General features: G+C 42.7%; 1 protein-coding gene across 7 annotated transcripts in view; it reads left to right on the top strand.

The window, feature by feature from the left end:
* The window catches only part of KIF21A (kinesin family member 21A), a 178,028-nt gene extending 163,541 nt beyond the window's left edge, over positions 1-14,487 (top strand). For all 7 annotated transcript variants that reach the window (XM_062195069.1, XM_062195066.1, XM_062195071.1 and 4 more), the window contains 5 exons: positions 4,395-4,559; positions 5,237-5,354; positions 7,495-7,665; positions 9,513-9,712; positions 13,208-14,487. In XM_062195069.1, coding sequence (XP_062051053.1) covers positions 4,395-4,559; positions 5,237-5,354; positions 7,495-7,665; positions 9,513-9,712; positions 13,208-13,301 — 748 coding nt within the window. In that variant the 3' untranslated portion in view covers positions 13,302-14,487. The remainder of the gene's footprint in view (positions 1-4,394; positions 4,560-5,236; positions 5,355-7,494; positions 7,666-9,512; positions 9,713-13,207) is intronic.
* Positions 14,488-15,045: the final 558 nt, after the last annotated feature.

The raw sequence follows: 15,045 nt of genomic DNA, 5'->3' as shown, positions 1-15,045 counted from the left end.
AAAGCACAGATAACAACAGGGGCTGAACACAAGAACTATTGACAAGATAAAATAAAGAGCTGGTATTAAATGGGCAGAGATAAAGCTTGTTTGGTCTGTGACTAAGTAGACATTTTGTATTTTAAGGTACTGCATTTTCATACAGTTTAGTACTTGCTGGAGTGAAATGATTTACATTACCTACCTCAAATGAATACCACTCCTTGGAAAATGGCTGAAATCATGTGTAGACTGTGAAGTGGTCCAACATTGAATAACTGAGAGTGTCTTTTAGGGGTGTGTCTGCTTTGGTGTTAGTACAAACTTCACAACTGCAGGTTATGCTGGATAATTTCTGTCTTTCATAAATGTCTGTAAAAACTTAGAACAATTATAATTTTTGCCATGACATGTATGAACTTTTATATAATCACAGTCGAGGTGAACTCTGTTCAGTGAAGGGAAGCGAGTATTGTAAAAGATGATTTTTATTGATTCGTAGAGATAGTAGAGATTTTCTTCCCCCAGAAACATTTTATTTAAGGAATACAGTTTCATGCATTTCGTAAATACAACTTTAGGATCACACTGATTCTTCCCACTGTACCCACCCCTCTTCATCCTCCCTCTCCTATTCTCCTTCTTGTTTTTTACTAAGATATATTTTCAATTAACTTTATATACATACAATTAACTCTATAAAAAGTAGAGTTCAACAAATTGTATGAAAGAAAAAAACTTTCAGCAGTCGAGACAAGAGTTGTTCGAAGTCATTGCATTTCGAAGTGTCAATTTCACTTCTACAGATTACTTTTTAGGTGTTCTATTTGTTATCACAGGTGAAGGAGAACATATGGCATCTGTCCTTTTGGGACTGGCTTATTTCACTAAGTATGATGTTTTCAAGTTATGTCCATTTTGTTGCATACGACAGGATTTAATATTTTTTTTTACCTCTGTGTAGTATTCCATGGTGTACATATCCCATAATTTCTTTACCCAGTCTTCAGTTGACAGACATTTGAGTGGATTCCGTATCTTAGCTATTGTGAATTGAGCTGCAGTAAACTTGGGGGTGCAGAAAACTCTTTCATATTCTGATTTCATTTCCCTTGGGTAAATTCTCAGGGGTGGGAGTACCTCAGATTTCTGAGGTATTTCCATACTGTCTTCCACATTGGCTATGCCAGTTTACATTCCCATCAACAGTGGATTAAGGTACCTTTTTCCCCACATCCTCACCAGGATTTGTTGTTTGTTGATTTCTGTGTGAGAGCCATTCTAACAGGGGTGAGGTAAACCTCATTGTGGTTTTGATGTGCATTTCCCTGACAGCCAGGGATCCTGAGCATTTTTACATCTGTCTGTTGGCCATTTGGATTTCCTCTTGCAAAATGCCTGTTTAAGTCATTTGTCCATTTCTTAACTGGGTTGTTTGTTTTGTTGTTGTTGAGTTTCTTGATCTCTTTACGTATTCTGGTTATTAATCCTTTATCAGTTGCTTAGTTTGCAAATAATTTCTCCCATTCTGTCAGTTGCCTCTTCTCTTTGCTGAGTGTTTCTTTTGCAGTGCAAAAGCTTCTTATTTAGATGCAATCCAATTTGTCAATTTGGGGCATGATTATATGTGCCTCTGAGATATTTTCCAAGAACTCCTTGGCTACGCCAATGTCCTGCAGGGTTTCCTCAATGTTCTCTAATAATTTGATAGTATTGGGTCATAGATTTATGTCTTTAATCCATTTTGAGTGGGTTTTTGTGTAAAATGTAAGGTAGGAGTCTCACTTCATATCTCTGCATATGGAGATCAGTTTTCCCAGCACCATTTGTTGAAAAGATTGTCCTTGCAGCCGGCGCTGTGGCTTAACAGGCTAATCCTCTGCCTTGCGGCGCCGGCACACCGGGTTCTAGTCCCGATCGGGGCACTGATCCTGTCCCGGTTGCCCCTCTTCCAGGCCAGCTCTCTGCTGTGGCCAGGGAGTGCAGTGGAGGATGGCCCAAGTGCTTGGGCCCTGCACCCCATGGGAGACCAGGAGAAGCACCTGGCTCCTGCCATCGGAATAGCGCGGTGCGCCGGCCGCAGCGTGCCTACCGCGGCGGCCATTGGAGGGTGAACCAACGGCAAAGGAAGACCTTTCTCTCTGTCTCTCTCTCTACTGTCCACTCTGCCTGTCAAAAATTAAAAAGAAAAGAAAAGAAAAGAAAAGATTGTTCTTGCTCTGGGGATTGATTTTAGCTCCTTTGTCAAAGATAAGTTGGTTATAGATGCATGGGTTGATTTATGGCATTTTTATTCTCTCCCATTGATCTATCCATCTGTTGTTAAACAATACCAGGCTGTTTTGATTTTAACTGCTCTGCACTATGTCTTGAAATCTGGTATTGTGATGCATCCAGCTTTGTTTTTGTTGTATAGGATTCCTTTAGCTAGTCAGGGTTTCCTGTGTTCCCATGTGAATTTCAGCATCATTTGTTCTGTATCTCCAAAGAATGTCCTTGGTATTTTGATTGGTATCACAAATGAATTTGTAAACTGCTTTTGGTTGTATGGACATTTTGATGATATTGATTCTTCCAATCCATGAACATGGAAGAATTTTCCTTTTTTTTTTTTTTTTTGTGTGTGTCTTCTCCTGTTTTTTCTTTAATGTTTTGTGATGATCATCATAGAGACCTTTGTCTGATGGAATTCAGCAATTCAACAGTGAAGCCATCTGATCCTGGGCTTTTCTCTGCTAGGAGGGTCTTTATTATTGATTCTATTTCCATCTTGGTTTCTGATCCGTTTAGACTTTCTGTGTCTTCATGGCTCAATTTAGATAGGTTGTATGTGTCCAGGAATCTATCCATTTCTTTTGGGTTTCCCAATTTGTTGCCATACAGCTCTTTGTAGTATTTCTGATGAATCTTTTATTTCTGTGGTGTATGTTGTTACATTTCCTTTTTCATCTCTAATTTTATTGGTTCGGTTCTTCTCCCTTTTTTTTTTTTTTTGGCTAGTTGGGCCAATGGTGTGTCAATTTTGTTTATTTTTTCAAAAAACCAGCTCTTTGTTTTGCTTATCTTTTATTTATTTATTTTTTGGTTTCAATTTTGTTCATTTCTGCTCTAATTTTATTTATTTTCTCCTACTAGTTTTGGGTTTGATTTACTGTTGTTTTTCTAGGTCCTTGAGATACATTGATAGTTTGCTTATTTGGTGCCTTTCCAATTTCTTGATGTAAGCATCAATTGCTATAAACTTTTTTCCTAACACTGTTTTTTGCTGTGTCCTATACATTTTGATATGTTGTATTGTCATCTTCATTCATTTTCAGAAATTTTTTGATTTCTCTTTTGATTTCTTCAATGACCCAAGATAGTAGAAATTATTAACATTTCAGTGCTAATATGTATTTTGGGAACTATTAATTATTTCCTATACTGACTATAAGTCTCTTGAGGGAAATTTTCTAGGAAAACAACACTGTATCTTAAGTTAGAAAGTCTTTAGTCTTGTTGAATTATTAAAGTCAAATTTGAAAAGAATGACTTAATATTTCAGAAATTAATTGAGAAAATGTCTGAAAAATCAATATTTACTTTGTTGAATTTACTGAGGAAATGAAATATATACTCCATCTGGGTTAAAGTAAACAAAAACTGCAAGTAATTAAAATGGTCCCCAATGCCTTTAATCAGAAAAGTGGTTCTTATGCACTGGGGGTGGGCGTGTGGCCTGGCAGTCAGGACACCTGCGTCCCCTCTGGAGTACCTGGATTTGAGCTGCAGTGTGCGCCTGACTCCAGCTTCCTGCTAATGCACACCCTCCGAGCTAGCCGTGATGGATCAGGTAGTTGGTTTCCTGCCTCCCGTATGGGAAACCTTGATCAAGTTCCTGACCCCAGCTTCCGTCTGGCCCAGCCATGGGTGTTGCAGGCATTTGGGTAATGAACCAGCAGATCGGGGCTCTCTCTTTGTCTCACTTTCAAATAAATAAATGACTTTGTAATAGCAGTTATTAATCACAGAAGGAATTCTGGTAAGGCTGACTGTGGGGCTTTGGAGCTGCAGGAAAACAAATGACCTCTGTGACATTGTGTCATTGGTTGAGTGTTTGTGACTCTGCATCTTTTCTGAATGATGTTGTAGTCACCCCTAGCTCAGAGCCTGGGATTTCTAGCATTGCAGTGGATGTACACATTAAGAGTTTTAAGGCATACCATCTGTTTTATCCATTCATAAATTCACTTACTCACCAGACATGTATTTGTATGTGCCACCTCTGTGTTGGTTACTGTGCACTGCGCCTACAGGGACAGAAAGACGTGGTTCTGGTTGTTGCCCACAGCTGGTTCCCTGGGAATTCAGGGAATTCTGTGCTGAGCTCCTGCCTGGCAATGTGACCTGTGTCGCTGTGTCCTGTGTCTCTGCAGGTCTTCTGGTCAAGTTACCCTTGGGGATGCTTGTTCTGCAAGCACCAGCCGGACAGTCACGATCCCTTCTGGAGAGAACCAAATCAACCAGATTGCACTGAACCCCACTGGCACTTTCCTCTACGCGGCCTCTGGAAACGCCGTCAGAATGTGGGATCTTAAAAGGTAGAGCTTTTAAGAAAATGTACCACTTTCATACAGCTAATATGATTATATTCTTAACAACATAATGGTGCATGAGAAATTGAACTTAACCCCAGAAGTTAATAGAAAATCATATCTTTGTTCTAACCTATAGAATGGAGCAGTTCTTTCCTAATGTGCACATGACCACATACGTATGTGCACCCTGGAGTATTTATGTGCACATGTGGATATGTGATATATGCATGTGTGTATAACAAAATAATCTTACTTTCTTCATGGCTTTATTGATATTGTAGTTAAATCAGTGATATAGTTGTTTAACTCAGATTCCAAGTTGAGCCTGATATGATCAGTCATATGTCTGTTATGTGTCCAGACATTTTTATTCAAATTTCCCTAGACTCAGGGTGGAGTTAAAATTAGCCTTTATCAATTTTTCAGTCTTTTGTTGTTGTTTTGTTTATCACCTAAATGACATTAGTCAGCTTTTGAATCATTTGCTGAGAATTGCCCCCAGCTTTCGTCACAGAATGTGTTAGGTAGGCCGTTTTTGGGATTTAATTTGAATGGAGTGGTACAGCTCAAATAAACAAAAAATTAAGTTTTTTATAAGGAATGTAGGTGATTTATGTTGAGGGTTCATTTGTTATGCTAAGAAATATTTTCAAATGAGTCATTTTTCCTCCTGTGTGAAGGTTTCAGTCCACAGGAAAGTTAACGGGACACCTGGGCCCTGTGATGTGCCTGACTGTGGATCAGATCTCCAGTGGACAGGACCTCATTGTCACTGGATCCAAGGACCATTACATCAAAGTATGTAGAACAGGGTGTTCCCTTCTGTTTGCCTGCTGAGTGGTGGGTTTGCCGGGGTCGGCTGATCAGGGACCTGTTTCTCTTTATCTATGTTGTGTTTTATGTTGTCTGTCCTTTGCTTGTTCTCCCTGATCTTTTCCTCATTCATAGTTGCTGGTTTTACTGTCGTGTTGTTCACTCATGTGTTGTAATTTTTCCTGGAAGACAGGTCAGGAGGGATTTTAAAGATCTTTTGGCTCCATCTTCCAGCCAGTGCTCTGTCTCATCACTGTCTTGTATAGTGAAGTGTTATGGTCTTCAGAATTTTGTGGGATTAGCAGCTAAGGTGAGGAAAGATGCGTAGTTCTAAAAATGTTAAATTTGATTTACTAACAAAGAATATCCTCCTGTAGACCAGCAGGCCATTAGAAATGCAAATCCAGATCTCTAGAGAAGTTGTGATGGAGTTGCAGGCATTGGAATAGAAGCAGGTGTTTGGGGAAGTAGTGTTAAGACTTGGCCAAGGGGTAGAGAGGTGCACTGAGGACAACTCTGGGGAACACCTTTAAGAACCTATCAGAATTTAAAAAGAGAAGTAGGAAAAGTGTAAATACTGTTTCTAGAAACTTTGATTAAGAGGTGAGAGATGGATTAGTGGCTTTCACATAAAGTGGTTAAGAGGGATGGCTGTTATGTAGCAGCAACTTGGAGGTAGGTATCTGCACAGGAGACGGTCTCAGTGGAAAGGGAGAGAGTACGGAGTGGCATGGGGACAGCTCAGGTCACAGGTGTGAACCTGGCAAAGACAACAGCCTCATTTAACCTCTGAGAACGGGAGGGTGAGAGGATGTTTGATGATAAAATGAAACTTTTAGAGAGGAGGAGAGAGTCGAAAAATTTTATTTATTTATTTAGTTTTAACGCACATTAGCATTTTCAGAAAAGCACTAAGCCATTAGCTGAGAGAGATGAGGACAACTGAGAACGTGAAGAGGGTTCGAACAGCAGCTTTGGAGAGTTAGAGGTGACCGCCCGCCCAGCTGCAGAGCCACTTAATATTAATTACATTACAGTCAAATCATTTACTTGCATTTCAGCTGATTGATGTGTAGCATTGTTCTCATGGAGCATAGCAATTGTGCACTCACGCATTAAGAAACCTGGCTGCCTTTCTTAGAAGCCCGCAGGGATGCAAGCATGTGACCTGCAAGTCCAGCTAGTGTGGACTGGAGCTCAGGTTCACCCCAAGTGTTGTCCACGCCGGGTTAACTTAATGGACTTAGAAAAATGTCGTGGCCGGCGCCGCGGCTCAGTAGGCTAATCCTCCACCTAGTGGCGCCGGCACACCGGGTTCTAGTCCCGGTCTGGATACCGATCCTGTCCCGGTTGCCCCTCTTCCAGGCCAGCTCTCTGCTGTGGCCCGGGAGTGCAGTGGAGGATGGCCCAAGTGCTTGGGCCCTGCACCCCATGGGAGACCAGGAGAAGCACCTGGCTCCTGCCATTGGAACAGCGCGGTGCGCCGGCCGCAGCGTGCTACCGCGGCGGCCATTGGAGGGTGAACCAATGGCAAAGGAAGACCTTTCTCTCTGTCTCCCTCTACTGTCCACTCTGCCTGTCAAAAATAAAAAAATAAAATAAATAAAAATAAATAAAAATAAAATAAAAAAAATAGAAAAACGTCGTGACAAGTCATGTCGGGGGCTGGTGTTCTGGTACAGCATGTGAAGCTGCCACTGGAGACACTGCTGTCCCGTCTTAGAGCGCATGTTCCAGATCCCAGCTGCGTAGATGCTGCTCCACCTCCCCATGAATGCACCTTGGAAGGCGGTGGAACATGGCCCAAGGGCTTGTGCCCCTGCCACTCATGTGGGAGACACTGGGAGTTACTGGCTCCTGGTTCCTGGCTTCATTCTGGCCCAGCCCCGCTTTTGCAGTCACTGGGGAGTGAACCGGTGGATAGAACATCTTTTTCTCTCTCTGTCCCCTTCTCTCTCTTTCATTCTGTCTGTCAAATAAATGAAATAAATTGTAAAAAGAATACTTACTATAAAAACCAAAATCTGATCTGATTCACGTATGTGTGTGTTTGTGTTGTCTGAACGTACACCTGTAGGTGCCTATCTGTAAGCTACGTGACAACTGTGTTCTTCCTGATTTTCAGTTGTTTGACGTAACTGAAGGCGCTCTTGGAACTGTGAGTCCCACCCACAATTTTGAGCCTCCTCATTATGACGGCATAGAAGCACTGACCATTCAAGGGGACAACCTCTTCAGTGGGTCCAGAGACAATGGGATCAAGAAATGGGACTTGGCGCAGAAAGACCTGCTTCAGGTACTGCACACCTTTTCCTGGTATGCAGCAGGCGTTTCAAAACCACTCAGTACTGTCCATACCAGGACTGGAAGGGCTTCCTTGTAGATACTGTTGCTGAGAGATAATATTAACCAGGGCTTCCTCTTAAGGAATGTTTTGTTATCAACTGCCCATTGCTAACTAGGCAAATGGAAGCAGTCAACATTTAATAATCATACCCTCCGCTCAGGGCAGAATAGACACTAAGAACTGAAAGATCAGAATTCCTCCTAGGTGTGCTGATCAAATAAAATCAGCCATGGTGCATAGAAAAGATGCAGTTTCTCATTTTTGTTTTTCTTTATATATACGGATTGTAAAGTGTACCAAGTTTGGCTAAGGTAGGAGTAATATGAGAGTTCTCATGTACGAGAGTGGAGGTTCTTCGTGTCCTGCAGAAGGAAGTTGGGTTGAAGTGTTTTGTCTGTAAATTCAAATACGTCTTCTAACTCCCAGGGGAAGAGTTTGTTGACAGATGAAAATGTTCTTAATTCTAAGCTTCCCCATACATACATATATATATATATATATATATATATATATATATATATATATTTTTTTTTTTTTTGACAGGCAGAGTGGACAGTGAGAGAGAGAGAGAGAGACAGAGAGAAAGGTCTTCCTTTGCCGTTGGTTCACCCTCCAATGGCCACCGCGGCCGGCACGCTGGTGTGCTGGCGCCGCTAGGCGGAGGATTAGCCTGTTGAGCCATGGCACCGGCCTTCCCCATACATATATATACCTGTTGCATACATCTGTATGCATCATAGCTGTAACACGTCTCCTGTGTGCAACCAGCAAATGAAAACCCAGTGAATAAGTAGCATGAATATTCATAGAAAAATCTTGGCAACAGATGCATGTACTACATTCAGAAACTTTTTTTATAGGCATATATTCATGATTGTGGTTTTGAGCACTTAAATGTATTCCTCAAATATAGTCCGTATTCTCATCTTCTAATTATTATGAAATGTAAAGATCACCTCTGGTCTTCTGCAAAAAGCTGCAGGCCTCCATGAAGCTTCAAGTCAGGAGTTGACGTCAGTGATTGTATGAGGCAGGCCTTTGTAGTCTTCTTCCCAGTTGTAGTTCTCAGATTTGTTTTATTAAATATATTTTGGCCAAAGGAGAGATTTTGGGAAATGGTAAGATATTGACTGCCAGTGATGAGGATGTGACATTTGAAAATTCTGTAAAATTTGTGGATCTGTTAAATTCTGTACATCATTAACTTCACAGGCCTTTAATACGGAGAACAATAATGAAAGTAGATAAATTGGGGAGCAAAGTATATATATATATATGTATATATATATACATATATATTTCTTTTAGAGAGTCATTTAGTTATTTATTTATTTGAGAGGCATAGTTATAGACCACGCAAGGGAGAGACAGAGAGAGAGGCCTTCCATTCACTGGTTCACTCTCCAAATGGCTGCAATGGCTGGAGCTGAGTGGATCCATAGCCAGGAACCGGGAACTTCTTCTGGGTCTCCCACACAGGTGCAGGGGCCCAAGCACTTGGGCCATCTTCTGCTGCTTCCCCAGGCCACAGCAGAGAGCTGGATTAGAAGTGGAACAGCCGGTACACGAACCAGCGCCCATATGGGATGCTGGCACCACAGGTGAATGCTAACCTACCACGCTACAGTGCTGCTTGCTAGATTTCTTTCTTTAAAGTCACTGAGTGATTGCATAGAGAATGATGTCTCACGGTTCTTAGGCCGTCCATTTTTTACAGGTTTGAGCCTTCTCCATAGAAGTTTTGTAACTTATTTCGGTATGACGATTTCAGCTGTGGTTTCTCTCTCTTCCCTCAGCAAGTTCCGAACGCACATAAGGACTGGGTCTGTGCCCTGGGAGTGGTGCCGGGCCACCCGGTTTTGCTCAGCGGCTGCAGAGGGGGCGTTTTGAAACTCTGGAACGTGGACACCTTTGCTCCCGTCGGCGAGATGAAGGGGCACGATAGTCCCATCAACGCCATTTGTGTGAATTCCACCCACAGTTTTACCGCAGCTGAGTACGTTTTTTCTATGTGAATTTTCTCTGTGTTGGTTACTCGTGTGCAGATTTAACAAGTGTTGTACTTTGCCGATATTTAGAAGCCTTGCACGCAGGAGCGTCTTCTTGCTGTCCTCTAGTGTCTGTTTCAGTTGTTCGGTTTGTGTTTTGTGGTGCACACCGTGGGCACTGGCTTCAGGTCCCCAGGTTACGTGACGAGGGTGATGCTCCTGTGTTAGTACATGCTTTGTCATGGGAAGTCTGATGTCAAGTCTTCTGCTAGTGATTTTAATTTTTTTTTTTTTTTTTTGACAGGCAGAGTGGACAGTGAGAGAGAGAGAGAGACAGAGAGAAAGGTCTTCCTTTGCCGTTGGTTCACCCTCCAATGGCTGCCGCGGCCGGTGCACCGCGACCAGCGCACCGCGCTGATCCGCAGCCAGGAGCCAGGTGCTTCTCCTGGTCTCCCCTGGGGTGCAGGGCCCAAGCACTTGGGCCATCCTCCACTGCACTCCCTGGCCACAGCAGAGAGCTGGCCGAAGAGGGGCAACCGGGACAGAATCCGGCGCCCCGACTGGGACTAGAACCCGGTGTGCCGGAGCCACAAGGTGGAGGATTAGCCTAGTGAGCCGCGGCGCCGGCCAATTTTAATTTTTAAAACATGATTCATAGGTGACTAATTTCTAAAGATATTTGTTTTTAGAAAGGTAACAAATTTGCCTTTGTTTCATAAACAAAAAACAAACTTGGGGCCGGGTGCTGTAGTGCGATGGGTTAAGCCACCGTTTATGATGCCAGCATCCAAAATCAGAGTGCAGAATTCCAGTGTGAGTCCCGGCTGCTCCATTTCTTCTTCTTCTTTTTTTTTTTTAAAGATTTATTTTATTTATTTGAAAGATAGAGTTACAGAAAGAGGTAGAGATAGAGAGAGGTCTTCCATCCACTGGTTCACTCCCCAGATGGCTGCAATGGCTGGATCTGCACCTATCCAAAGCCAGGAGCCAGGAGCTTCTTCCAAGTCTTCCATGTGGGTGCAGGGGCCCAAGCACTTGGGCCATTTTCTACTGCTTTCCCAGGCCATAGCAGAGAGATGAGGAGCAGCTGGGACTAGAACCAGTGTCCGTATGGGATGCTGACACTTCAGGCGAGAACGTTAACCCACTGTTCCACTTTATTTTTTTTTTTAACTTTTATTTGATGAATATAAATTTCCAAAGTACAGCTTATGGATTACAATGGCTTTTTCCCCCCCATAACTTCCCTCCCATCCATAACCCTCCCCTCTCCCGCTCCCTCTCCCCTTCCATTCACATTAAGATTCATTTTTAATTCTCTTTATATATAGAACAATTTAGCACATATTAAGTAAAGCTTTCAGCAGTTTGCACCCACACTGAAACACAACGTAAAAAATACTGTTTGAGTACTAGTTATAGCATTAAATCACGATGTACAGCACATTAAAGATAGAGATCCTACATGAGGAGTAAGTGCACAGTGACTCCTGTTGTTAACAAATTGACACTCTTGTTTATGGCATCAGTAATCACCCTAGGCTCCACTTCTAATCCAGCTCCCTGCTAATGTGTCTGGGAAAGCAGCAGGTGAACGATCAAGGACTTGGGCACCTGCTACCCATGTAGGAGACCCAGATACAGTTCCTGGCTCCTGGCTTCAGCCCCGCCCAGTCCTGGGTGTTGCAGCCATTTGGGGAATGAACCAGAAGGTAGAAGATGTCTCTTTCTCTCTCAATCTCACCCTCTCTCCTTCTTTCTTCCTTCCATCCCTCCCTCCTTCCCTCTGTTTCTCCCTCTCTTTGACGTCTAAGTACCTACCCATGACGTCTGCTCCTCCCTGTCCTGGGTGCATTGGTTGTTCGTTTAGTCACGGTAGATCTTCCGTGCTCCCAGCACCATTCCGTACTCTTGAGAATAGAGCAGTAAACCAAACCCCAGTCTGCATTCTGATCAGAGGAGACATTGTAAATGAGTTCAGAACGTTAGGCAGTAGCAAGTGTGATGGGGAGAAATGAGGTGTGGGGGGTGTTTCACGAGGCAGGGATTACACCACAGGCTGGCCAGGCAAGGCCTCTGTGGGAAAGGGACGTTACAGAAGGGGCTTGAGGGGGCTCGAAAGTGCTGACCATGGGAATGACATCCACGTAAGTACTTTGGAAAGGAAAGCACATCTATTATAATGTGAAGCTTTGGTCTCATTCAAATGAAATGCGAATTCCTCCGGAGTGTGTATCTCATCTCCCTGTTTCATTGGTGCACATGCTATGTTATTTTAGCTCGAGCACCACTGTGATTCCATCCATCTCAAATGCGTGAATATCCTGATTTACTCTGTGCCTGTATCACTTCTTTTATTTGTGCTGTTTCCTTTGAATGCTTCTTTTCATTAGATGGACGTACATTTCTTGGGTACATCAAAGCTAGTTTATTTTGTTTTTCTGAGGTGCTTACCTTCAGTGCTTCATTGATAATATTTTTATGAAAGATGTATTTATGTTATTTGAAACAGTTGCAGAGAGACAGAGAGAGCAATATCTTACGTCTGCTGGTTCAGTCTCCACATGGCCACAATGGCCTTTGCTGGCCCGGGCTGGAGCTGGGAGCCAGGAGCTTCTTCCTGGTGTCCCCTGTGGGAGCAGAGGCCCAGGTACTTGGGTCATGTGCTGCCAGTTTCTGAAGCTCATTAGCAGGGAGCTGGATCATAAGTGGAGCAGTCAGGACTTGAACTGGGTCCCACACGGGATGCTGGAGTTGCAGGTGGCTTTACCCGCTTTGCCACAGCACCAACCCAATTATGCTGTTTTCAAGGTGCACTGCTTTCCCGAAACATCGCCGCTTTCATGTATTTCCTTGGAAATTGCTGTTTCCTGGGCAGTTCAGTGCAAGTAATGCCACTGGAAGGTGTGAACCTCAGAAACCCTTCTGTCATTTTTAATGTGATGCTTTATTTTAGATTGACAAATTGTAACTGTGCATTTGTGGGATATCAGGAATGCTTTTAAGCATGTGTGGTCTATGCTAGATGGCATTTCTCTGCAGCCTGCTGCTTTTTCTGTGGGTTTTCACGCCAAGATAGTGCTTCTGACCATTTCCAGTTTCCCCCTGCCCCAGCCTCACCTCGTCCAGCCCTGGGTCCGTGCGCATCTTCCTGCGTTCACATCTCCTGTCAGTCACTGGCTCTCTGATGTGGGCCTCACTTTGCTCGTCAGTGAGAAGGGGAACCTCGCTGTACCCAGGTCTAGCGGTGGTTAAGGGGGTGTGAGGTGTTCGTGTGTGTGGGGAGCACAGACATTGTTATGTCTGCACCTCCGGGCCCTGATACTGAGGGCCGCCATCGCTGTTACAGTGAGTGTTTGCTCTACCTAGGACGCCTGTGTATTTGTACTTGCGCTGATTAAAGATGTGTTTGAAAATGTTTCCATGATATGTTATTCTGAGAGTAATCTCTTTACCTTTCTGCTTCTGTTCATTTATCCTTTTTTTAATTTTCTGCTTTCTAGTGATCGAACTGTGAGGATCTGGAAGGCTCGCAATTTGCAAGATGGTCAGATTTCTGACACGGGAGATCTGGGAGAAGATATTGCCAGTAATTAAACATGAATGAAGCTAAGTCATGAACTAAATACTGTGATACACTATATGTTCTTTGTGGAAAATTCTGTCTTGCATTTATTAGGTAAAACCCACGAATGGGATAAACTGGAAAATATATCTGAATCCAGCTACTGAATAGACGTGGTATTCTAATAAAACTGTACTATCCTGTGTACTCAATTTCAATATTGCCCAACACATACATATCCTACAATTGATGTTTTGCTTGATTTGCACTTCTTTATTGGCTGGATTTTTTGTGCCTAGCTATTAAAAAAAAAACTTCAAATTATTTGAATTATAAGAAGTCTGCCTCCGTGACAGTCAGAAATACACCTGGAATACAGCCCACCTCCCTGGTAACTCGTTCGTGCAGTCTGTGCACACAGTTGACGTGTCAAACACACTGGAGATATTAGCCACTTTGCCATCTGCTTGTCTGGCATTGGTATCAGTTGTTAGAAGGTTCCCAGATTTGAAAGCTGTTCCATGTCATGGAGAATAATAAGAGAGCAAGATAAGATCAGTGATCTTTCACTGTGTGGCATTGGCCTTAGACTACTAACAAAGACTCTCACAGTTGTGTTCGGTGCCGGCATTTCCTTGTATTGACCAAAGCTTTGCATCTGTGCTATCTATCCTCTGTGCTCAGGACTAAAATGCTATCACATGGTTGTTTTGTTAGTGCTGTGCATACGTTCTGTGATGGGAAACATTTGATGTCCTAACAGAAAAATATTTTGATCTATTTTCCTATGGAGTTGTTTCTATTATTGCCTTTTAATTTCTTTTTTATTTAATGGTAGTATCGCCTTCCCCTTTTACCTAATTTTTTATATGCTGCTAAATATATTTTAAACACACTAGGTTTGCAAACCTTGGTAGCTGTGACGAGAAGTATTATCACGAGTGGTGGGAGAAGCTATGTACATAGGTAGATTGTAAAGAGAGACTATGTTGTGTTGTATCTGTATGAATTTTTTAATGCTGTAGATTGGATTTTGCAAAAGGATGTATAATGATCTGTCTTCTCAGAATATTAATTTGTAAATTCTGCGAGTTTAATTTTTATGTAGAATGTGTAACATTTGAAAATATTGTCTTATGTGATTTTTACCCCTGCAAATATTTGCTTGTAAATGAAGGCTTAGCTTGTGCTTAAATAAACATATTGCTATGAATTATTTCCATGCTGCTGTTCTTTTTCTAACTGTACAAAAATGGCCAGTGTCTGGGTGACTTTGATTTGTCTGTGTGTGATACAGGTAAGGGAAGGCATTGTTTGGGGAGCTGCCAAGTACCTTCTTTGCTCACTAGCCATGAAATGTTCTGAAATATGAACCATGGGATATTACTACTGAAAGGAATTAAATCAAACTCTGTAATGTAGGGATCTGAACATAGATGACAAAACAAATAATAAGTGATTCCCATAAATGTGAGGACAGTGGTGACCTCGGTTGCCTGGAGGAGCGAGGTCATGGGGACTAGCAGGTTCACCTGAGCTGAGCTAAGAGGGTGGGGTCTGGGAGGCCCTGGGCCCTACCTGTTAGCAAAGGGTTCGCTTTATCTGTGCATGTCCTGCTGTACCCGTATTTCTCCACTCTATTTTGTGGATGGGTGCTAGTTTTCACAGCAAAACATTTTTGTAATTTTATTTATCTATTTGAAAGGTGGGGGGAAGAGAGAGAGAGAATCTTCCAGCTGCTGGTTCCCTCCCCAAGTACCTGCAACAGCATGGCTA

The sequence above is a fragment of the Lepus europaeus genome, chromosome 6, assembly GCF_033115175.1.
Source record: "Lepus europaeus isolate LE1 chromosome 6, mLepTim1.pri, whole genome shotgun sequence".
Classification (NCBI taxonomy): domain Eukaryota; kingdom Metazoa; phylum Chordata; class Mammalia; order Lagomorpha; family Leporidae; genus Lepus; species Lepus europaeus.
This window is presented reverse-complemented; position numbering and strand designations above follow the sequence as displayed.